Below are 26,762 nucleotides of genomic sequence, written 5' to 3' on the forward strand. Positions count from 1 at the left end.
GAATCTCCACATCATCTGGAGCATCTTCTTTGTCCTTGTCAAAGTCCTTGAGCTGGATCATATCACGTTGGGTAGATCTTGGGTACTTATACAGGATCAAGAAACCCAAATAATACCTTCCAGGTAGCCATTTTGGGTAAGGTCTTGGATTGTTACAAATGGTATCAGAGCGACCCGGCCCATAACCAATGTGGATTAGGGAACACTGCAGCACGGATTCATTGAGGCTGACCACGGGCCAATCGTGGTGTTTGTGATTAGATTTGAATAGATTTGAACCCTTAGCCTAACGAGGACGTCAGGGCATGAATGGAGAGAGTATGTGAGGATCCGTGCGGGCGTGTGTTTAGTCCCACATCGGTTATTCGCTGGGTAGATCTTGGGCACTTATACAAGATCAAAGAACTCAAATAATACTTCCGGCTAGCCATTTTGAGTGAAGTCTTGGGTTGTTACAATAACAATAGTTGCTTAACTGAAACATGTTTTCGTGAAGTCATGGAACACTATATGAAAATCAGGCACTGTCGACGCTTTTTAATTTATATACCGATGCTTTTCCACATCAGTAGTTTTATCCGAAGCTTTCTAAAGCATCTCAAAAGCATCGTCTATGCTATCATCGAAATTCAATTTTACGATATTTGTTTAAAACATCGGTAATTATAAAAGACACCGATGCTTATAAGTGTCGTTAATCGTCGATGCATTTTAAAAGCGACGACGATGAAGCGTCTTATATCAACGATGCTTATTTGAGTCTCTAATTAACGACGCTAATAAGCATGTTAATATATATTTTAACGATGCTTTAAAGTATCGTAAGAGTTATTTTTTTTTAAAAAAATATTTAATTTTTTTTAAAAACTCTGCATACATTTATATACACCAAATATATGCACAACAAAAGTTATATAATAACACGTCACAATCAAATAGATTATTCAAAATATTCAAATGTCAAATATGATTATATTTACACTGTCAATTTATATTTACAATGTACTTCGAAAAACATAAAAATGTACATATAAAACTCCAAAATAAATAGTCTAAGAGCTATTAGGGGTCGATGGCATCATCATCATCATCTCTACAAGTAGAGGAAGTATCAGGAACCTAAAAAAAAAAGATAGAAACTTTAGAAGTTAAGAATACGAAAATCATTAAGCTCATACAAAAATACATGATAATTATGTAAAATATTCAAATAGATGTAGTTAAGTCGATAAGTACCGGGATGGATAGCCTTAGTCATTCAGTATGGTTCCTCTCAGTTTGAGGCTAGCTTTCTAAGTTCTCCTTATCTTGCAACCTCAACTTTTCCAAGCATGAGGTCTCTAGAATAGCTTTCCTCTGGCTTTGGAGTTGTAATACCAAGCTCTCGTTGCTGATAGGCCATTATTCTGATTTGGGCTTGGTCCTTAGCCTCCTCAAACAAGTTGACATTTGCACAGAGGTCATCGGAGTTACTTTGGTTGTCATTCATATCCACTCAATAAGACAACAAGCATATCTCTAAAGGGATGACCGCTTCTATGCCAAAGGAGAGGTTGAAGGATGTTGCTCTAGTTGTAGTGTGATGAGTGGTACGATATGCCCGAAGATACTACCATACCATCTTGAGTTTGAAGAGAGAGAAAGAGGGAGGGAGAGGTTAATGTGACCAACTTGTAATATTAACGGAGTTATTAGGATAACCAAAATATGTTATAATTAAGCTTATATACATCATGTATATACAATCAGTTCATAAATAAATCAGAATTACGGAGATTTTATCCTCTTCTGATTCCATTGTTTTCCTTCTCTTGTGAAGAACTATTTTTGAAATTAAAAATCAGAAAATTAAGCTGCTTTTGCATGATTTAATATGTAAGGATTTAAGAATTTTATCGGGTGGACTATTAAGTTTGATCATGAATTTAAAACTTCAGTTTACTCCTCCATGTGGCTGTGCATCACGGATCTTGATAGGCGTGTCGCTTAGCCGGGGACATGATAAACAAATGCACCGGGATCAAATACGCGCCCTCCATGGGACAGTGGAAGGGAACGAATGATCTATGGCCGCCACTCACTATTGATCCTCTTGATTTGCTAAAGGAATCCTCGTCCACCCACTCCCATCCCAATAAATAATAATAATGTTTATCAATCTATATCCTGTCCCCACCCACCAACTCGAAAGGTTCATCCCACCAGCCCACCCCTTCAATCCTCATTCCACCAACATCTCTTTAACTCACCTCTTCATCCTCGGCTGCTGTTCCCATACCGTCCATCCAAGATGAGAGGAGGCGGTCTCTGGCAGCTGAGCCAAATCCTGACCCGCCGCCTCTCCCAGTCCCAACCCCTCCACCGCAAGCCCTTCGCCGCCGCCGCCGCCGCCGCCGAGACCCAGCTCAAGAAGACGGCCCTGTACGATTTCCACGTGGAGCATGGGGCCAAGATGGTTCCCTTCGCCGGGTGGAGCATGCCCATCCAGTACAAGGACTCCATCATGGACTCCACGGTTAGCTGCCGCCAGAATGCCGGCCTCTTTGATGTCTCTCACATGTGCGGCCTCAGCCTCACCGGCCGCGACTGCGTGCCCTTTCTCGAGCGCCTTGTCATCGCCGACGTCGCCGGCCTCCGCGACGGCACCGGCACGCTTACCGTCTTCACCAACGAGCGCGGCGGCGCCATCGACGACTCCGTCATCACCAAGGTCAAGGACGATCACATCTACCTAGTCGTGAATGCCGGGTGCAGGGACAAGGATCTCGCCCACATCGGGGCCCACATGGAGGCCTTCAAGGCCAAGGGAGGGCACGTCGGTTGGCACATCCATGATGAGAGGTCCCTGCTCGCCCTCCAGGTCTGCTGCCATCATTCTTCTTCGAATGATGATGATGATGTTTTATGGAAATTATAATCGAGATTTTATCCTACTGGATTTTGATCGTGTTTTAGAGAAATCTGATGCTCCTTGTGCTTGTCCAAGGTTTCTAAACCGATGTTTTTTTATAATAGGAATTAGGATTGCTTTTGTTTTCTGTTTCTGTTAAACAAAAATCCAAGGAGAGATGAACTAGAGTGAACAACATGCATGATGAAACCCTTTTGTTTTCTGAATTGGTTGGTAAAATCTTCAGAGCTTTTGGTAGCGGAGATGTATTGCTTTTAACAAAGAGGGAAAACAGAAGCAATGAATAGCAGAGTTCTTTGCATCTTCAATGTCAATCGCCATCTGATATTTCACTGATTCTCAGAGAAACAAAAACTCAAAAACAACAATGATACCAAACAAGCCGTTAGATTTTTATGAAGGACAACTTATGTTTCAGTTCATGTCTTATTTGAGATGTAATGCTTGATGGAATGTTACTGTGGCACATTTCTCTCTAGTGGTTAGTTGGCCTTGTATTATTGTCACTCCTCTAAATGAGTACACAGAAATTTCATGGAATTCATTTCTCTCTAGTGGTTACTTGGCCTTTTATTATTGTTACTCCTCTAAATGAGTACACAGAAATTTCATGGAATTAATGTTTGGACTTTAATGTGAACCTTTGAATAATGTGAACAGCCAGATCCAAATCTTACACATTACCATATTGTTATGAAATATCTAAATAATGAAGTAAGTGATTGTGATGGATGTGATGAGTTTCTGGCTGACTTGCATGTCGAGATGGTGAAATTATCAAACTCTTTATCACTCACTGAACAAAGTAATCTACTGCAATGGATAGTTAGGTTTTGATTATTGTGATAAATGCCTGCTGTCCTTAGTCTTTATGCAGGTGTTTTGGATTACTATCATTTGACTTTTCAGACTTGTGTTATTTTCCTAACTTCTTGACAGCTCTTCTTTTTCCCCACTTCCTTTCAACTGAAAGGCTCAAAGAACAAAGATGGACCTTGTACCCACTTTTTAATAGAAGAGATGAGGCTTGTTTGTTATGATTCATAATTTTATTAGTTTTCCTTTATCTTAAAATCCATATATTTGTGCAACTGACATGTTTTTGTGCCAATTATAGAAAATTGATGTGGCAGCTTATGGAGCCTAATACATTTCTGTAGCTTCTTTATCATGAAATTGTCCCTGCATTCTTATATCAACCTCAATGTTCTACTCTCTAACTGGTTCAAAGCCTTTCATAAATTTGCTCAGGGTCCCCTGGCTGCACCAGTTCTTCAGTTGGTAACAAAAGAGGATTTAAGCAAAATGTATTTCGGTGAGTTCCAAATGCTGGACATCAATGGAACCCATTGTTTCCTCACGAGAACTGGGTATGTTTCTTTTATCTCCTTATGCTTACTATCTTTTATTTCTATGGCATATTATTCATTTTATGTATAGAAGCAGCTATATTCCTTGATTCATGAGAATATGTAAACTGGAACATCCACAACATTTTTCTCTGTAAAATGTTCATGTTTATGTTTTGATTAATTTGGCTCTTCATCCTCTCATAGATATGTTTATCATGCATAAAAGCAAATTTTATATCATTTTAATTGATTCCCATTTAAATGGTTTAGCAAAATGACTTTTGGGGTCATCTTGAAAATTTTATCCACCAATTGAGATCAACAAGTATGGAGTCCATTATGTTGTCATGACATTGTAATGCAGCTAACTTGCAATTGAAAATATGCTGATGAGAAGACAGTTAAATGTAAGGAAAATGAAGGAAATCTTACTGTGAAAATGGGGACAGCGCCTTTTTCCTCCAAACATGTTAGGGCTTTGAAGTGAGTATTCATTGTCATCTGAAATTCTCAAACTGAAGCATTATAGCCTATATAGGTTTAAAGGTAATAAACATTGCGGCATACTCAATAACTTAGGAGTTGTTTCACCTTTTGCTCTATTCAGTGGTTATCTTATCCCTTCTAAATCTCATTCTGAAAATCATTTACTCTATGTTGCTGTTAAAATTATCAGCAAAAAACCATGCTGAGAATCAAGGCCCATGTATGATTAGTTTCTTTTTCAAAATAATTATAATAAGGCCTAATAAGCATAAATTTGGGAACTGCAGAAAGCAAAAGCTGCTTATGTGAATTAATTACAATTGAATCATTTTATTAGGTTGATGTGAGCCTACCTATGCAACTGAAAGTTCTCTACCTTTTAAGGTTAAGTAGAAGTTATCTTCATTAAATCAAATTATGGATTTTGCGTCCCAAAAGTAGAGGTTACTTCTGTGCATCCACCAGACCTTTGATCTTTGTTCCTTAACTGCTTTGACAAATCTCACATGCCAAAGACCTACACTCAAACTTCAGTGTCATCTGTTTGTAAATAGCCTCCAAACCAATCAAAAGCCAATGATTTAAGGAGTGGGACACTCTTTGACTCATTCTCAATCTCAGCACATAACTATTAGACTACTTTTGCCTTCTCTCTATTCCTCTCAATTATAGAGGCCAATCATGGCCTTTCTGCTCCCTGATTTTGATGACCAAATATGAAAAGGTGGGTTCCGATGGTGTGGGATTCCTTGTTGGCACGGTTGAAACAGTTGTAGGGAATCTCAAAGAGACTCGTTCATTGTCTTGCCCTACATTGAAGTTGTCCTGCCCTATATTGAAGTTGTCCTGCCCTAGTGGTTTTTGCTAGGTACACCAAATGCTCAGGGTTGCCCATTTAGAGGATAAAGAGACCCCCCCCCCCCACACCTCTCTTTTTTCTCACTGTTTCCACTCCCAAAAATTGAAACCCCACCCTTTCAGCTCATTGCTCTTTCTAGCTAAGAAACTTTGATGCCTCCTTTGTGGCTTTATTGAATTGGAAAATCTTTGGTTTTGTAAAATATTTGTATTGGATACCCTTTGTCTCCCTATGCTACTCAAAGCAGTCCTTTCCTTTTTTGAGAGTAAAAATAGGTAAGCTAAAGTTGGTCCAAAATCTGGGTGGATCCAGATTCACTGAATTAGGGGTTCGGTGACTCATATTATAATTGTGATTTAATATGTTATTCAACCTGAAATTAACTAGGACCTAGTATTTTCCAGCCATAAGCTTAAATCAGATTTATAAAGTGAGAGATTGGTAAATATTTCAGGTCAAGGAGGATTTTTAGCAATCAGATATCAAACCAGATCTAAGAATATGATAATTTGTATTTTAGGATTTCAAGTTTTTATGGGAAAGGACAATTTTAATTACAGGTTGAAAAGAAAAAAAACTAGGGTTCAGAAGTAGTTGGTTGTGGGGAGGGGAGGAGGTTGTGCTGGCTGAGCTTACTTCTAGAGATTCAAAACAATTAGCTGATCTAAATGTGATTGAGCAGTCTTAGAATCATTGATGAAATCGGTTCCGTGCCTCATGGATCGAATGCAAAACTATATTTCATGACCCTTAGTTTCCTATCCTTGATGATCAGATGTTTCTTAGGGCGAGGCCACATACTAGGGTTATAGGAAGCATGTCTTTCAAGCTGTCACGAACCCACCTAGACCTTGTAATTAGCACAAAACTTAGTAGCAGGAATCTTCTGCTGAAGATGTTGCACCCGCTTTGCAATTTTCATGGAAACTCGTCCTCACCCGCTTCCTTATTATAAAAAAAAAAAATAAGAGACCCACTTCCCACACTTGCCTCAGAATCTGCTCCTGCATCCAAACCTGCTTCTGGTAACTACAGTGCAGGAGCAAATCAAATGCCCAATCTATGCTGTTGATCCAATGCCTTTTAGAATCATTGATCGGATAAACCCAAAAGAGCCACTTGCACCAACAATAATAATCATGCAATTGTTCAGATTGCTTGATTAGGATTTAAGCATAAATGACAATAAAAATAAATAGATCATTAGTATCTAGCAAAAACTTCATCTTATTAGCCTAATGCTTTCAAAGAAATGTTTCTTGCCTAGAAAATTGGTTAACAATGTTGCCCAGTTATGCAGCCCAAGAGGCGGGGGTGAGTTGGATTTTTCAAAAACTTTTACTAAATGCAGTGGAATTAAATACGTAATAGAAGAAAATAAATTTCAACTGATGACGAATAAGTAAATAAGCTGAAAATAAAAACAAACAAATTAAGCAATGCAAACACAAAAGATTTATAGTGCTTTGGTGCCAACCCTGTACCTACATCCACTTTTCAAGATTTTGTTCTTGAGAATTTTACTATAATTTATAAATCAAATTACAACCCAGTTGTTTTTCGGGTTCACAACCAAACCCAGTTGATTATTTTTGGTCAATCAACCAAAATTTACAACTGATTGTTTTTCGGGTTCACAAACAATCCAGTTGATTTTCTCAGAAAATCAACCAAAATCTACACCGATTGTTTTTTGGGTTCACAATCAACCCAGTTGATTTTTTCAGGCAATCAACGAAAACCTTTACTATCCCATTTCAAGTTTGGATGGACCTTTTTTTCGAGTTTCAATTCTGGAAGCTTGTTACAGCAAAAAATAGAAAGAATTTAAGCACAATGAATATAGCTCCAAAACAATAAATACAAAAGAATAAATGAAGCTAGACTCTGTTGGTTGACTTGATTGCTCTTGACGACGCTTCACCAATTCTATGATGTTGAGGATGTGATCGAGCAGCTCATAATGAAAGCTCTTGATTGATATTCTCTTTGAGGCTCTCTTCTTGCTTATTTTTCTTGCTCTAATGGATTTTTCTTTGTAGTGCTTGAGCTCTTTTTTTCTTTCTTTGGTGTTCTCATGCATTTATACTCTTCGGAGAGGGTTGGAACACTTTTCTAGCCGTTAGACAGTTAATAGAGATATTGTGTGATGAAAGCAACCGTTCTAATTCACAAAAAAACTAGCTGTTACTGTTGTCAGGCGTAGAGGGGTTGACTCGAGATTTTCAAGAGTCGACTCGTGATTTTCAAGAGTCGACTCGTGATCTTTAGGAGTCGTCTCGAGCTTGCTTCTGTTTCTACTGCGCTCTATCTTTCTTCTGTTGCACTTATGGAGTTGGCTCTCTCAGTTCAAGGGTCGACTCGTCAGATGACTAGGGTCAACTTTTGATTCAACTGTTTCGCATTATTAAAATCAACCCTCTAGCGTCAACAATCTTCTCCTTTTTGATGATGAAAAAAAATTCTTATGTTCCAAAGAAAAAGATATAATCAATGATAACATCTGACGCAGTTGGGAGCAGCGTGTGGGAAACGGAAAGGATGATTATGTGGATGGTGGGCGTGGCAATATTTTTTTGTCTTGATTGTGGCTGCAGATTGAAAGGGAAAGGGATGCTGAAACATGATAAAGGGATGCTCTGATATCACTTGACGCAGAAGGAAGTGGGAAGGTTGCCAATTTTTTTTTGTTTGTTCTTCTTCCCTTTGTATGATGGCTGAAACTATCTTTTTTTTTTTTTTTCTCTTCTATGGTAATGGCGGCTAGGGTTCTAGGGATGGTGGAAGTAGAAAGATGAAGGGGATGGCTAATGGGTTCAATTGATTGCACTAGTTGGCGGCTGAATTTGGAAAATAAGTGGGCAGAATTTCTGAATTGGTGTAGGCGGTTGATTGGGGCTCTCTTTTTTTGTTCTAGTACGTGATTGGCTGGTTACGGGGTGAGAAGAGTGATCAATTGGCTGTGGAATGTGATGAGAAGGGTGAGATTTATGGGCGTGGAACGTGGCTTATGGCTGCACGTTTTGGGGCGCTGCAGAAATTCAAAATCCTAGTTGAAGTAGGACTTCTAGATGTCGTTTGGTTTTGATGAGATTAAGAGTCCCAAATTACTTAGAACTCTTTGGATTTGATGACGTGATGAAGGGCATTTGTGGACGGAAGAATAGGATGACTTGGGGCGTGAAACTATGGGGATTTTTGGACGGTTGAAGGCTGATTGGTTGGGCATGCTGCAATGAAACCGTAAAAGGATTTTGGGGCGTGATGGATGGCTGATATGATGATATGTTGGCGTGATGAATTTGCTGAGGGAAAGATAACTATGAGATAGATGTGGAAGAGTCTCACCTTCGCATAAATCTCAAGGGGTTGGCGTAAAGAAGGAAAGGAGTCGCACCCTCTCAACTTCAGCCTATCTTGGCGACTCACCAAGGAAGCGTTTTGGAGCGTCGCACCCCAAGGGAAAGGTGTCTCACCTCTCTCAAAGCTTCACACGATTTCTGGAAATTAACTCTCTAATTCCCTCCTTTATTCTTCATACCTCTTCTATTTATAGAGTAAGAGGTTGGGATAAACATGGACTTTTCTCAATGCAGAATTTAAAAGGAATCAAATCCTACCTAAACAAGGACTTCTAATTTTTTTGGACTCTTCCAAGCATTGACCAATTCAACCACAAGACTCCTACTTTTATTAGACTCTTCATGCCGCATGGACTAGTCCAAGTCAGCTAGGACTCCTTCCCACACGCCATGGAATACAAATAAAAGGACTCTAAACTCATAAAGACTTCTCCAACACGCCACATCATAAAATAGACTAGACTCAAACCAATCTAGGACTCCTCAACGCCATGGACTCAATGTGTCTTGGGTGTTGAACACACGGACTCAAAGGGGACTTGACACGCCCCATAAATTGGACTCAATCATCAAACACAAATCAACAATTTACATATCCAAATGGAGGACCCAATGTAACTAGGTGTTGAAAATATTGGACCCATTGTGTTTCGGCACACTCAAGCGACGATCCAAACATGACGCATATCTAGGATGACTCGAGCTCCTGCTCCTTTATCAATATTTTTTAGAACAATATACTTTTGCAAAATTCAGATAGGAGAATAAACTTAAATAACATTTGGATTTAAGTTCACAAAATTTATAAAGTGAAAAATCATTTTATCTTGCTTTATCATTCACTCTTTATGATTAATTACAATTGCTTTAGTTGCGAGTTGAATAATTCTCCTCTCTTTTGATGTAATAACAGGACTATTTAAAGAAGGATTTCAGATCTCTAATTACAAAGATTGTTTTATATTAACTTGCTTGCTTTTCTTGTTTTAGATCATTACCATCTTTCTCATTTTTCTTTCTCCCCCTTTTTTTCCTCTTAAATCTTTTATTATTTCTATCTTTCTCATTTCCATCTCTCCCCCTTTTTCCTTTCTCTCCTTTTTTGTCATTATTAATAAAGAGGGCACTAGTTCACAGAATAAGCAGGATAAACATGAGAATCATTTAGACTAAAATATTCTTTGCAGCATATCACATAATCAAATGGATTAGCACAAGTTCTAAAATCAAATAAGCACTTAATTTGTAGATTTTCCTTCATCATAATATTAAGAGATATCATAAGCAGTTGTCACTTGAACTAAAACTGCAAACATTCAAACATATAGTATCTGAAATGAAATTGTAAATTTTATTAAGATAACTAGATCAAGTTCATGAAAGGATAGGGACAAGTCACAAAAGATAGACAAGAAGATACATGATTATCATTGATCAAGGATAATTATGATGTCTAGTCTTCGTTTGAAGAAGAGGAGACATCAAGATGAGCAGGCCTGCTAGAAGATGCACTAGCTCGGTGACTCCTAGTTCTACTACAAGGTCCAACACTAGAGAAGAATTGAGAAGGTCTGGATGAGGAAGGTTGACTGGGTTGTGCAGGGGGTCTAGAAGATGTGGAGGCTCTAGGGTAGAGGAGGTGGTCTCAAGTTGCCCAATTAAACTTTCTATGGCCTGAAGAAGAGACATCACTCTGGAGGAGACAACAGTAGAGGTGCCTTGTGTCTCTTCCAATTGCTGGATTTCAGACTCAATTCTTCCTCTGAGTTTTCCAGCTTCCAGGCCAAGTTCAGAAATTTGCACAGTTCTTTATTTGAACTTTGACCTGTTCTGCCATGATCAATCTTTTCTTCTAATGAAGCCACTCTTTTTCTCAAAGGTTGTCAGAGTTCTGAATTAATGTCAGTTTTGAACTGTTGCCCAAGGTGACAACCCAAGAGGAGGGGGTGAATTGGGTTTTCTAAAAATTGTTCTCTAATTAACTTTGAATTGAATGCAGCGGAATGATAAGATGTTATCTTACTTAAGCTCTAGGCAATTACAAGTAAAGCAGTGGAAAATTAAGCTAGAGCAACTTCACTATGGCTTTAAGGTGCAATTGATCTAAAATTAACTTATAGTTGTATGATCAATTTTAATCTATGTGAATGGTATGAATGGAGTGGAAGCTAAGCAAGCTCTAAACAATCACATATAAATCAATAGGAAATAATGCTAGAGATATTGCACAATCAAGTATGAATGTAAGGCATGAAGCACAAGAGATAAGGCATCACAAACACAAAGATGTATAGTGGTTCGGTGCACCCCAGCACCTACATCCACTCCCCAAGATCTCTTGGGAATTTCACTATAATTCCTCAGATTACAGCCGGTTGTTTTATAAGCTCACAACCTAACTTGTTGTTTTCACGAGATCACAACGAACTCGGTCGGTTTTCACAGGCTCACCGACTAGAACCAATCTGACTGTTTTTCACGGGCTCACAATCCAATCCAGTTGGTTTTTTCCGGGTTACCAACTACAACCTACAACGTTGGTTTTCACTGGCTCACCAACAACCCTTAACCCCTTGATTCAATCCCTTGATTGAATCAAGTTACAAGATGTCAGTATAGGAGTTTAAATCAAATACAAATTTCTCAAACAAGCAGATATAATAATATAAACAAATAGAGTAAAGAGAAGAAGCTCTTAAACAAGTTTTACAGATGAAATAACTCGGCTTCTTCTTTACTTGACCCTCTTTTGATTTCGCACGAGGTAGAGGATCACTGAGGCAGCACACAGTTGGAGAGGAAGCTTTGGGATTCACTCAGATGCTCTTCTTCTCTCTCTTTTGCTTTGAATGACCCTTTTGTGCTTTTGGAAGGTTTCTCTTAAAATCTCTTTGAAATCTCTTCCCTATGTGTTCTCTTCTACTTCTCTCCTTCTCCCCTTGCTCTCCCCTTGATTTTATAGCTTTGGATGGCGTGGGAATAAAGATTTAGCCATTAGAGATAAAAATAAAGCCGTTGGAGTCGAGAAAAAACTAGCCATTATGCCTTCCAGCGTGCTCGAGTCGACTCGGCTAAAGCAGGAGTCGACTCGTGAATAGAAGTCTGCTCGGTACTGTAGCTGGAGTCGGCTCGCACTGTAACTGGAGTCGGCTCGAGAACTGTAGCGCTGAAAACTACTTTCTGTCCTAACTGAGAGAGACGGCTCGAATGAAGTAGGAGTCGACTCGACACTGTAGCTGGAGTCGGCTCGTGAATAGTAGGAGTCGGCTTGAGCACTGTTCATTAAAAATCAGTTCTCTGTCTTTTTCTGCGGGAGTCGGCTCGTGAACAGTAGGAGTCGGCTCGAGCACTGTTTCTTGAAACTCCAAAGTGCCAGAGTCGACTCGAGGACTGTTCTTTTGAATTTTTTTTGGAATTTGCTCCTCCAACTTAAATCCTTTGAACTTGAACCTTAGGCTAATGAAGTGTGGCTTTCTTTCAACTTTTCTTGAGAGCTTTTGAGGCCTTCTTGTATTTTTCCAACTTGCTATGTTCCTTGCAAAACAAATTATCTTTCTTCTTGCAACACAAACATTAGTAATTATACTTCAAGATTTTGTGATCATCAAAATCAATCTTTGGGTCAGCAATCTTCTTCTTTTTGATGATGACAAAACTTGGAGTATATGCAATATAAAATAGATTGTGTTCTAGAACTAATGCATAGCTAAGTTGCATGAAGTAGAAAACATGCATATTTAAAACATACTTCATGATAATGCTTTAGATTTAATTAGCTTAACCCAATCAATACATTTCAATCTAAGCTGATTTATATTCCATTGAAAATACATAAAGCATTATGAGACATAAAGCATTATGAGCATATACTCTTACTTAGATATTTCTCCCCCTTTTTGACAACATCAAAAAGGTTGTAAAATAATGAAACATTAAGCGCAAAGTAATAAATTAAACTTAGATATTTCTCTCCCTTATTGTACTCTGATTTTCAGTCAATGCATGTCGAATTATTGCAAGAATATGAATCATATAACTCAAGGCAATAATATTAGAACAAGATTAATGAGCATAGATCAAAGCCAATTAATATGATTTCAGAGCAAATTATAATGAGAGCACATCGAATATGATTCCAAAGATAGTTTTTAAATCAAGTGCAGATGGAATCTTTTTCAAGTTAATTCAAGGAGTGTCAAGAATGATATTCAAAGAAAGCACGAATGGAAATCCAACCTTCCTTTTTTTTTGAAAGAGCTTTAATAACAAGTATGAAAGCGTTCATTTAAGATCTTTTGCCCAATGTATTAAATATATAGCAAGTATGAGAGCAATCTAATTAATTTTTAGAGTATAATATCAAAACTTATATACTCGAAAAACATAACATCATGTTGGATCATTAATTCTTAATGACTTCAAAGTTTTTTTATGATATAAAAGCATTGGAGCATAAATACCAAAACATAAATTCATGCAATTTATGATATATCTTAGAGCATACATAAAATTCAAAGCTTTGAAAGTTCTTTTAGAGCTCTTTTAAAGACTTTTTTTTACTCCTTTAAAGAGAATATCATCAAAATCAATTAAAATGAATTGGCACAGGATTGAAACTCTAAAATGCAAGCCAATAAGAACTCATTAGTATATTCCAATGTAAATTTCTGATACTTTAAGACAACAATTTGGTTCATGATTGATACACAGGATTTATTAACCAAATAGCAAGCTTCAAGGTGTATCATAAAGATTTTCAGATTTAAATTTCAGATGATACATATGGGAGAGTATTATAATCACTTCTTATTTAGTATTGTTTTTCTGTCCTTTAGTTATGGATTTATGCGATTATGTTCCATATGATCTTCTTTCCTGAAATTTTCTTTCTCCCCCTTAATTGAGCATTCCATTTAAGAGTTTAGAATTTGAAGATAATTTTCAATAAAATATTCAAATTGTTAATCTTGAAAATATGTTTTCTACAAGTTTCACTATTGAGAGCATATTTCCATAAAGCTCAAAGTTTGAGATAAGAAAAGCTTTATAGAACTAAACTCAAAGTATAGGCCTATTATGTAACTAAGGCAAGTAAGGCAATACAAGGAGGTTCATCAAAATCAATCCATAAAATATTCAAGGTATTCATCAAATGAACATAATTTTTGGATAAGATACAGAATGCATTTAGATTGAATATCTAAAGCTCCCCCTCAAAAGATGCATTCTTCTTTAATCATTCTTTTTTTTGTTGAATTTCAGATTTTAATGATAAGCGTGAATAAAACTGAAATTCTATGATATCAAAAATGTAGAGTGATCTAGAATTATTCAAAATTTATAGCAATCACTCTTTTTAATCTTTAAAGAACAAGTTATGCTTCCTCTTAATCTTTGAGAAAATATACTGAAATATTAATCAGAAAATAATTCTTTTGAAGCTCAAATTTCTTTCAAAAACAATTACATTTTCTTTCCTTTAAGAATTATTTGAGTGAGTTGAAATATTTATAGCTTTAAGATCATCCACTCTTCTTAAAAAAAAGCTTTTTCCTTTAATGATAGAGGCCCTTAATTATGCAGGAGAGAAAACATATAGATGATCATTAAAGTGATATTTATAGAACTCAATTTCTTAATCATTGTGTCACAGCAATGTATACATGAAACACAATGAATCTTTTTAATATCAAAATAAAATCATATATTTAGAAACATTTGTTCGCAATCAAGATCATTGAAAGACACATCATTTAGACCAATTTTAGTACACTTATAAAATACAAAATGATATGTTTCGGATGTGTATCAGAGCAATCAACTAAGGCATCAAAATTAATTCTGTTTTTTTTAAGCTGTAGTTTTCATCTAGGAATCATATTGAGTTATTCTCCAGAATGATGCAATCTTTGAAGCATATAACAAAAAAATTATAAACATTCAAAGATGTAAGCATTTTATATTGAGTTTAAACTTTTATAAAAGATTAGATTCTGATTTTTATAAGGATTTTCAAGAAGTCTTTCAAAATTATAAATTGAGATATGTATCTTCCACATTGTAGCTCATCTTAAATCATTATGATTGAAAACACATATTTCAAACACATTAGAGCACATTCAGAATCTTTGTATTTAATATTGAGTTTTGGTACAAATTGGAGGATATTTTAACAAGTATTAGGACATTATGTACCAAAGTTAGGCAAGTTGAAAGATAAATCAAAATCAATTCATTTTGCCTAAATTGCAAATTCAGTCTATTCTTTTCTTTTTGTTTTTAAGAAGATATTCATTAAAATCAGAAAAGTACAAGGAGAATCGATGAATCCAGAAAATACATATCATTGAGGAGTATGTTTTGCAAGTGAAAACCATTTTCATTAAGCTTTGGAACACAAGTTATTTTGAGGTAAGGGTGAAGCAAAGACTTGTATGCAAAGTCAAAACATATTTCAAGGTATGAATATCAATTTGTTGTTGATAAAATATGTTTCAATCAACTTATCCAAGCATGGAGCATTACAACTTATATTTAAGGAAGATCTTTGTTATCTGAATATTGTAAGCACATAATTCAAAACATTCCAATCATAACAAGCATGTCATGGATCAAAATCAATTCTTTTCAAATAATCTTTTCCTATTTAAATATAATTCTACATTAATTTTATCCTTAAGGTGTGTTTTAAAGTGATTGAAACTATACTTATTTTTCACAACTTTCTTTAGTTTTGTTTTTTTTTACTTAGAGATTATCAATGTGAGCAACAATCCTTTTCATTTATCTGTCATTCCTTCCCTTATATATTTCTTTAATTAATGACCATTTTAATTTTTTTCATATGTTTTTGGTTTTACATATACTTAGTTTTTATTCCTCCTAAACAATGTTCATTTTCTTTTCTTTATCTTTCTCTCTTTTATTATTTTTCAAGTAATTTTCATGAAAGAGTAGAAATAAAGAAATAATCTAATGTGCTTCATAACACATAAATATATATCATGCAAACAAAATTCTTATTATGCTCAAAAGATCACTAATTAAGTTTTAATCTAATTATCTGTTGTTTCTATCAAAATTCTAATTATGATTTATTTGTTATCAATAAAATATGATTCGTTAGAGTTAGATTGAAGTCTTGCACAAGGGCACATAATGAGCATACACTCTGGTCTATTAGCTGTATGATAAAATGATTATTCTATTATGCTTCAATACAGCTTCAAAACAATAGATGTACCTTGCTCATCCTAGACATACCTTCTTGCCAATCTTCTATAAGAGTTTTCTTGTGAACTTACTTTGGCCAATGAAGATCCCCTTTCTTGTTTGTTTTAATTTGGAGTTTGAGAGAAAATGTTAACTCATTCATCATACATATTTCGAACTCACCCTGCATAAGCTTAGTAAAACCTTCATATAAAGCTTCATCAGTAGAACCAAAAATGATGTCATCAATGTATACTTTAAGCAGATAAGATATCACAAATTTTTCTTTTTGATGCATAGATTTATCAATATTGCTTTCTATCAAAAAGTTACTCAAGCTTTCATATCATGCTTTTGGTGCTTGTTCCAAATCATATATTGCTTTATCATATTTGTAATGAGTGTTTTCAAATAAGGTGGTTATTTTACATAGATCTTCTTTAATGAAATAACCACATAGGAGTGCATTCTACACATTCATTTGACTGAATATAAAGCTCATAAAGCAAGCAAATGATGATAATGATCTTTACTTCTAATCATGCAAGAATTTCATCAAGATCTATTTCATATTTTCTTGATTGAATTTTTTAGTAGTCACCAATTTTTCTTCATTAAGTGCATTTCTGAAAAACTCAATTTGGTTCTAATTATTAACAAGTTTTCAGATTTTATCAGCAAGATTTTAAATTCTATCTCTTCCAAAAATGATTTAGTTTAACTTGACCAATTATAATCTTGTTCATTCTTCTTAAGACGTTTTAGTTTCAGATTGTTATATGTAAGCAAAAAGATTAATCATATACATATCATATAATCTGATTTTAGTGTCTTGATGAAAGATCATTAGTCTCATAAAGAATAAAATGAATTGATATTTCTACAACTAGGATCTTTTCATTGAATATTCTATATGCATTGCTTGATGAATGATACCCAAGGACAGGAATATCTTTATCAGATTTGGCATTATTTTCATAAGAACATATCAAGCATAACATGTATGATGAAAAACATGAAAGATATGCAATAGTTCATTTTCTATTTTTCAGAAGATCAAAAGGAGTTTTCACCAAAAATAGATCTAATAGAAACCATATGTATGACAAGCAGTGATGATAGTTTTTAACAAAAATTATTTAAGCAGATGACTGTCATACAACATTGTCTTTTTCATTTCTTCAAGGATTCTATTAATCTTATTTTACTTATGATGTTCTTGGTGCAAAAAAAATATTCTGTTTAATTTTATTTTCTGTGTCAACCTTATCAGAATTTTGGTTTTTAACATTGTGCCATGATACTCTTTATCTTCACAGTTTGGAAACTTTTTTCATTTGAAACACCTTTACAAGATTTAGCAAATACAGAAAATACTTCAATTTTATTTGCCAAGAACAAATCCAATGTAAGCTTTTGAAAACTTAGTAATGGAAACAACATTTTTAGATTTGGAAATTGATTCTTGTTTGTTTTCTTAGTTAACATGCATAGCAAACTTTGACCTTGCAGAAAATAAATGACAAGGTCTTTTGAAATTAGGTCCATACTAGCATGAGTTAATTTTATATGCCAAAAAAAAGGTTTCTTTGATCTTGGTATTTATAATGCATATTTTTTAAGAACATATCAAGTACATATTCTTATGTCTATGATCAATAGAAGATAATGCCATGGATATAAAAACTCTCAATCAAGCATATGGAGAATTCATAGAGTTATTCTTTTAAAATTGATTAATCATTTAGCAACTTATCCAACAGTAAGTAAAGCATACTATAAAATGAAGTGATTTGAATATATTTTCAAAAATATTATCTATATCACAAAATTGATTAATACTTGCAATTCATGTTTTAATCAAATACTAAAGCAAATAGAATGATGAGATGCAAGGATTACTGATTTCATTATTATTTTTTTTTCAATTACTTTTCTTAAGTATATTTTAAGTTTCATTCTTTAATATGTGTTTAGAGCACCCAATGTCCAAATTAACATCTTTTGTTGGAGCCTTGAGTGCTAGACACCTACAAAAAATATTCAGGTTTTCAACTTAGGAACCCAAGCTCTTTTGGATCCTTGTAGGTTAGCTATAATTGTTCCTTTGGGAACCTATATTTTCTTAATAGCTATTTTGTCCATAAGTTTGCAGATTTTAGGATTACAAGGAATGTATTTCTGCATCCTCTTGTTGAATTTAACAAACATAGATTTAACATGAGTAGTAGATAAACTTTCAGTTTTCTGTTTTTGTCTTTTAGGTTCATCAAATTTGTAATGTACAGATTTAGGAACAACAGAAGAGATTTTACTTAGTTTTTGTTCCTGTTTATCAGTATTATAAGAATCTGTTTTAAAATAATTAGAAACTATTTTAATAAACATATTCTTGAAAGATTTTTGGATGTACCAAGGTTGATATCCCAATCCAATTTTATCAAATTCAGCTCTTTGATTATTTATCATTAGGTTCAACTTTTCAGAGCTGAAAGTAAATCTTTCAACAACGGGTTTTAATTTACCAACTTCTTTAGTTAATCTTCTATTATCTTCTGAAAGCAATTCATTGTTTTTCTTAAGTTTATCATGGCTTTCAGTGAGAAGTTGGTTTTTCTGATTTAGTTCTTTATTTTCCTCAATTAAGATTTCAGTTTCATTAGTATGTTTCTTAATTAGTGTTTCATAATTATTAGACAGTTTTAGTTTTTCATTTACTAGGGTTTTCTTTTCATTCTTCAGGTTCTTGTTTTTACAAATGAGTTGCTTATGTTTTTTCATTAGATCAAGAAATGCATCATGTAACTCATCAAGTATAAAATCATTTTCAAGTTTATCATATACTTCATATTCAGAAGAGGAGACACTTTGTATTTCAATACATACCTCGTCCTTGTGTGCCACAAGGTATAGGTTTTCAATTCACCTTGCCTCTCTTCTTCTTCAGAGCTAATTTTAGATTTACTAAAAATGTTAGTGCTTTCATATTTAGCCTCTAGCATATTCCATATGTCTTTAACAGTTATGCAAGAAGATATGCAATTAAACTCATTCCCATCTAATGCATAATATAATAGGTTTATGGCTTTTGAATTTTGTTGAGCCATTTTCTTATTATGATTAGTGTTTGTGTGTGGCCCATTGACTATGATATTCCATAGATCGTAGTCATGTGCTTGAATGAAAATGCGCATGCGTGCTTTCCAATGTCTGTAGTTTATGCTATTAAATAGTGGAGGTCTATCAATTAATTGTCCCTCTCCTAGAAAACTATCTATTTGAGTTGTCATGATCTTTGGCTCTTGATCGTGAGATCAAAATTAACCTTAGAGCACCTGCTCTGATACCACTTGTTGCCCAAGGTGACAACCCAAGAGGGGGGTGAATTGGATTTTCAAAAAATTATGTTCTCTAATTAACTTTGAATTGAATGCAGCGGAATGATAAGATGTTATCTTACTTAAGCTCTAGGCAATTATAAGTAAAGCAGTGGAAAATTAAGCTAGAGCAACTTCACTATGGCTTTAAAGTGCAATTGATCTAAAATTAACTTATAGTTGTATGATCAATTTTAATCTATGTGAATGGTATGAATGGAGTGGAAGCTAAGCAAGCTCTAAACAATCACATATAAATCAATAGGAAATAATGCTAGAGATATTGCACAATCAAGTATGAATGTAAGGCATTAAGCACAAAAGATAAGGCATCACAAACACAAAGATGTATAGTGGTTCAGTGCACCCCAGCACCTACATCCACTCCCCAAGACCTCTTGGAAATTTCACTATAATCCTTCAGATTACAGCCGGTTGTTTTACAAGCTTACAACCTAACTTGTTGTTTTCACGAGATTACAACGAACTCGATCGGTTTTCACAGGCTCACCGACTAGAACCAATCCGACTGTTTTTCACGGGCTCACAATCCAACCCAGTTGGTTTTTCCTGGATTACCAACTACAACCTACAACATTGGTTTTCATTGGCTCACCAACAATCCTTAACTGCTTGATTCAACCCTTGATGAATCAAGTTACAAGATGTCAGAATAAGAGTTTAAATCAAATACAAACTTCTCAAATAAGCAGATATAACAATATAAACAAATAGAGTAAAGAGAAGAAGCCCTCAAACAAGTTTTGCAGATGAAAGAACTCGGCTTCTTTTTTACTTGATCCTCTTCTGATTTCGCACGAGGTAGAGGATCATTGAGGCAGCACACAGTTGGAGAGGAAGCTTTGGGATTCACTCAGATGCTCTTCTTCTCTTTCTTTTGCTTTGAATGGCCCTTTTGTGCTTTTGGGAGGTTTCTCTTAAAATCTCTTTGAAATCTCTTTCCTATATGTTCTCTCCCACTTCTCTCCTTCTTTCCTTGCTCTCTCCTTGATTTTATAGCTTTGGATGGCGTGGGAACAAAGATCTAGCCGTTAGAGACAAAAATAGAGCCGTTGGAGTCGAGAAAAAACTAGCCGTTACGCCTTCCAGCGTGCTCAAGTCGACTCGGCTGAAGCAGGATTCGACTCGTGAATAAGAGTCTGCTCGGCACTGTAGCTGGAGTCGGCTCGCACTGTAGCTGGAGTCGGCTCGAGAACTGTAGCGTTGAAAACTACTTTCTGTCCTGACTGAGAGAGACGGCTCGAATGAAGTAGGAGTCGACTCGGCACTGTAGCTGGAGTCGGCTCGTGAATAGTAGGAGTCGACTCGAGCACTGTTCATTAAAAATCAATTCTCTGTCTTTTCCTGCGGGAGTTGGCTCGTGAACAGTAGGAGTCGACTCGAGCACTATTCCTTGAAACTCCAGAGTGCCAGAGTCGACTCTGAACTTCCAGAAGTCGACTCGAGGACTGTTCTTTTGAATTTTTTTTGAAATTTGCTCCAACTTGAATCCTTTGAACTTGAACCTTAGGCCAATGAAGTGTGACTTTCTTCCAACTTTTCTTGAGAGCTTTTGAGGCCTTCTTGTATTTTTCCAACTTGCTATGTTCCTTGCAAAACAAATTATCTTTCTTCTTGCAACACAAACATTAGTAATTATACTTCAAGGTTTTGTGATCATCAAAATCAATCTTTAGGTCAGCATGAACCTTGCTCTATCAACAACTGTATCAAATCAGATGTACCTGCGGCTTGAGGATCCCTTGAGCTGTCTTCCAGTTCAGGAATCCTAGCTATTAGAAGGATTGTAGCTACTTGATCAGATATAATCTTCAGCTCATCTTCATGCAGTCGAATCTAAACATGCTGATATCTGCTAGCCAATGGAATGTTAGAGTTTGCTTCAGCAGCAAGTTGCTTATAAGATTTTTCTCTAACTGAGGAAGGTTCAGTTATGGCTTCTCTGTTTTCTTCTCTTTCCTCAGATTTGACTCCTCCTTTAGTTCTCACTCAACGATCATTTATCTTGGGATATTCCATGCGATGTAGAGAATGATCATTGTAAGTATCGGTAAATGTAAGTTCACAAGCTGTCTCACCAAATAAATTTATACTGAAATTTTTGAAGGCTTCAGTGAGCATCAGGCAGTAAGGTAGTGCAGCCTTTGTCCTTGACACAGGTTCATGCATCCTCTGAATTATCAGAGTTGGAAGATTAATCGGGATCTCTTTGATGATGTGGAACATTGAGCACAACTCCCGCTTTGACACAATCTCAAACCTCCTAGATGTGGGATAAAATATCATGTTGATTATGTGGTGTAGTAGCCTCATCACCACACTGAGTTGGCTTCCTCCGATTTTAGCATTTTTATTCATCGATTCTTTTTCCAGAATGCATTGTAGGGCTGCTTGCCGATCTTAACTTTGTCCATGAGAGCACCTTGGTTGGGCATCTGAAGAACTTGCCCGAGCACATGATTAAGACTGCAAATGGATCGAGTTGACCCGCGACCCCACTCGACCCGACCAGCTTAGACCTGATCCGATCCGTTTTGGAGGACCCATGGGGCCTGGCTGGGTCCTAAAATTGGACCCATTCCATTTCTGGAGTCAGGTCTGGGTTTATTGATTCAGACCCGACCCGACCAGGTCCGAGCCATTTGAAATTTTTCGAACCATCCAAGAGAGAAAGATCTGCAACACCTAAAACAACATAGAGCCAAAATAGTATGAAACCGAAAGATGGCAAAAAGAGAACTGTATAAGGCTGCACCAAGAAGAGCTAGAAATCATATAGGGTTCATGTTTCCAGAGACAAAAACATTCAATGGTTATCAGTCCAGTGAGATTGCCTGAGAATTGTTAGATTGTAGACCAAATCTCTTGTGCAGATTGTCTAAACAACAAGGTTTACGTAGAGACAGAATGGACCAAGGCCTGCACTATGGAGAAAAGGTTTGTTTCTATTTTTCTGACAGAAGAAGCATTCTGACTAACAACGAAAAACATAATGAGTCCATTTACTATAGACAGAAGGCAAGCAAGGTTCTACGTCTAAATAAGTAAGCAAGATTTTTCCAAAAAAGGAGCCCATAAAGCTGCCAGACCATACCAAGCATACTACTTGAAGGCTAGAGATTGCCTGGAAAAATAAACATTCATGTATTAGGATCCTTCATTTTCTTAGAAGTGCCATAAGAATTTAGTATTACTATTGTTGTTTCTTGAAATTTTCTGGCATCGATTCCTCGGCATGTAAACAGTAAAACAATCCAGGGAATGCAGTCATGGACCGATCAGATGCAAAAATTCAATGTATGAGATAAAAAATTCAATTTTTCAAATGCATGGTGATATCTAGTACCAAAAGAATGTCCAAAGAACATATAAAACTGCAAAGCTTACTAATTATTATCCTTCTGTTCTCAATACTAAAAATTTAACTCTTGACTTCCATGACAGATCCGGACCTGACCCGACCCGAATTCGAATCGGACCCGAATTTTTTGGGTTGGGTTCGGGTTATACATGGACCCGACCCGACCTGAATGATCCGTTGGGTCAAAGATTCTAGCGGTGGACTCGACTCGATCCGATCTTCTATTGGGTTGGGTCTGGATCCAAAATTAGGACCCGAACAAGAAATCGGGTGGGGTCGGGGTCACTCATGATCTAACCCGACCCATTTGTACCCCTACACATGATCATTCAGTTCAACGCCCGCATTTCTTACAATAGATGAAACACTTCCTATTCGAAACTTGAGGTTTTGGTAGAACTCTCGAACAAGGTCTGGATAGATGGGTCCCTTGAGTATGTAGAAAAACTCCCATCCTTGGCTTCTGATAAGTTTTCCTATATTGAAGCCCTCCTTTTCCAGAAATCGAAAATCAATGTTCTTACCAGACGCAATCTTTCGAGTGGAGAGGGATATCGTGCTTGGAATCCTTGCAAAGGAGGCTGTAATGGGGAGAAGAGAGGGCGATCCTCTAACGGTTGCTTGATCGGAGACTTTTCTTGATCCTCTGCTTTAGACCTCTTTCTTCTCTAAGGAAGCATCTTTCTTGGGGCCATCAAGAGATTTAACGGCGAGAAGCTTGGAAGATAGCGGTGAAATCAGAGAGAGGATGAAGGAAATTTGCACGGTAGATCCCCGATGGAAGGTAGAATTTGGAAGAGATGAAGAGGGGAAAAGGAAAGGTCGGCTTGTTTTAAGAGAGCAGAGCTTCCAAGTGTCGACCTGGGAGATTGACCGCCGCACATGAGTCGACTCGTCGTAGAGTACGAGTCGGCTCCCAATAGTCAGCAGAGCTTTGAGTTAACTCTTGGGTTGACTCAAAGCTCTTCCTTACTCCAAGGGGTCGGCTCATTATTTGGAGCGACTCCTTAGACTAAGAGTCGACTTTTAAGAGAAAGGGAGTTTAAGATTTTTAGTGAAATGCAATTGAGATTGAGTTGATTCAAAAGGATAATCAGGAGTTTAATGGTAATAGAAAGGATTGCAAACACTAGTTCATTTCCAATCAAACAAAAATTATTGCCATTCAAAAGTTTCGTAAGGATGTCAACAAGTAGATTTTCAGAACATACAAATAACATCATTGTTTTGAGTATTATTATTCCATTTAAATATTTAAGTATTCTTTTAGCAGCAGTTAAGAGTGATTTTTTAGGGTTTGATTGATACCTTGCATATAAGCAAACTTTAAACATGATATCAAGTTTACTTGCAGTTAAGTATAATAAAGATCCTATCATGCCTCAATAAAGTTTTTAAATCAATGCTTTTACCAAGCACATCTTCATCTAATTTACAAGAGGGGCTTAAAGGGGTACCAATATATTTTGTATTCTCCATGCCAATTTTTTTCAAGATTTCTCTTGTATACTTGCTTTGGCTAATGAAGATTCCATCTCTTATTTGCTTGATTTGGAGACTGAGAAAGAATGCAAGTTCACTCATCATGCTTATTTCTAATTCTCCCTACATGAGCTTAGCAAAATCTTGATATAAAACTTCGTTAGTAGCACCAAAAATGATATCATCCACATAATTTGCACATTTAAGGTGCCATTGTCTTTTCTTTTGATAAACAGAGTTTTCTCTACATTTTCTCTTGAAAAATTGTTTTCTAAAAACAATTGCTTAGTCTTTAATACCAAGCTATAGGAGGTTGCTTTAAACCATACAAAGTCTTATTTAGTTTAAAAACATGATTTGGAAATTTATAATTTTCAAAATCAAGCGGTTGTTCATGAACTTCCTCAACAATAAAACCATTTAGAAAGTCACTTTTGACATCCATTTGAAATAATTTAAAGTTCATGTAGCAAGCAAATGCAAGTAATAATCTGATGGCTTCTAGTCTTGCTACAGGTACAAAAGTTTTATCAAAATTGATGCCTTCTTCTTGGTTATATCCTCTGGCAACCAATCTGGTTTTGTTTCTTATTACAATTCCATCTTCATTTAGTTTGTTTTTGTAAACCCATTTAGTTCCTATAATTGGATAATCCTTGGGTCTATTTACAAGTTTTCATATATTATTTCTTTCAAATTAAGTTCTTGCATAGCATTTACCAATTATGATCTTGTTCAACTTCTATTGTTTTAGGTTCAATTTGAGAAAAAATGCTAAATGATTACAGGTATGTTTCATAGATGACCTAGTTCTTATTCCATGTGAAGGATCACCAATAATTAATTCTTTAGGGTGACTATGAACGTACCTCAATTCTCTAGACAAGTTATATCTACCTTGAGATTGTTGTTGTGGCTGGTCCTCTTCTTCTTAATCAACACTATCTTTTTCTTCTTATTTCATTACATTTTGTGTAGATATGTCCTTCAAGGTTAGGTCTTTCATTTTTTTGTTCAATGGACCTACATTGTCATCAAGATCTTTTTTCTTTTTTTAAAGGAAGGTCATTAGTTTCATTAAAAATAACATGAATGGACTCTTTTATCACTAAAGTTCTTTTATTGAATACTCTATATGCTTTACTAGATGAAGAGTATCCAAGAAAGATGGCTTCAACTGATTTAGCATCAAATTTTTCTAGATTATCTTTTCCATTATTAAGCACAAAACATTTACACCCAAAAATATAATACTATCTAATTTTAGGTTTTCTGCTTTTCCAAAGTTCATAGGGTGTTTTTTTTAACAAAGGTCTATAGAAACTCTATTCAAAATGTTACAAGCTGTATTGATTGTCTCAGCTCAAAAGTATTTTGGTAGATGGATTTCACACAACATAGTCCTAACTATTTCTTCAAGGATTCTATTTTTTCTTTCAACCACCCTATTTTGTTGAGGAGTCCTAGGTGCAGAAAAATTATGTTTAATTCTATTTTCATTGCAAAACTTTTTAAATTCATGATTTTCAAATTCGGTTCCATGATCACTTTTTATCTTAAGAACATGTAAATCTTTTTTATTTGAAATTCTTTTGTATAATTTTGAGAATGCAAAAAATGTTTCATTTTTATGTGCAAGAAATAACATCCATTTAAATCTAGAAAAATTATTAATAATAACAAAATCAAAATGTTTGTCACCAAGACTTGAAGTTCTTGTTGGCCCAAATAAGTCCATTTGCAAAGTTCTAAAGGTATATAACTTGAAATCATATTTTTTGATTTATATGAAACTTTAGTTTGTTTTTTTAGTTGACATGTATCACAGATTTTATCTTTCTCAAAACTTAATTTTGGTAGACCTTTCTGGCTAATTTAGAAATAAGATTCATGCTTGCATGAGCTAGTCTACGATGCCACAACCAACTAGTCTCATTGATTTTGGCATTCATGGCTGCCAAGCATTGCATGTTTTTCATGGATAAATGGTCAAGATTGCCAAAGTATACATTACCATGTCTATGCCCTGTAAACTTAATGCCATTATCATTGGCACAGGACACAAAGCATATAGATGATTCAAAAATTACTTAAAAACCTTTATCACATAATTGACTTAAGAGATTATATTTTAGACTATCTACTAATAAGACATTTTCAATAAATGAAGAGAGAATGATACAGATTTTACCAATTCCAATAATCTTTTCTTTGTCGTTGTTGCCAAAGGTGACCACTCCTTTTCTTTTAAGGGAAGTGAATTGAGATTCATTCCTTATTATGTGTCTAGAGCACCGACTATCCAAGTACCATTTTCTATTTGTTCCATGGGCTGCTAG

General features: G+C 35.5%; 1 protein-coding gene across 1 annotated transcript in view; it reads left to right on the forward strand.

Moving 5' to 3' along the window:
* Positions 1-2,290: 2,290 nt before the first annotated feature.
* LOC103705586 (aminomethyltransferase, mitochondrial) overlaps positions 2,291-26,762 on the forward strand; it is a 32,624-nt gene continuing 8,152 nt past the window's right edge. The window contains exons 1-2 of the mRNA XM_008789348.3: positions 2,291-2,860; positions 4,163-4,281. Of these exons, the coding sequence (XP_008787570.1) occupies positions 2,291-2,860; positions 4,163-4,281 (689 nt within the window). The remainder of the gene's footprint in view (positions 2,861-4,162; positions 4,282-26,762) is intronic.

Source organism: Phoenix dactylifera, unplaced genomic scaffold (assembly GCF_009389715.1).
Source record: "Phoenix dactylifera cultivar Barhee BC4 unplaced genomic scaffold, palm_55x_up_171113_PBpolish2nd_filt_p 000119F, whole genome shotgun sequence".
Taxonomy (NCBI): domain Eukaryota; kingdom Viridiplantae; phylum Streptophyta; class Magnoliopsida; order Arecales; family Arecaceae; genus Phoenix; species Phoenix dactylifera.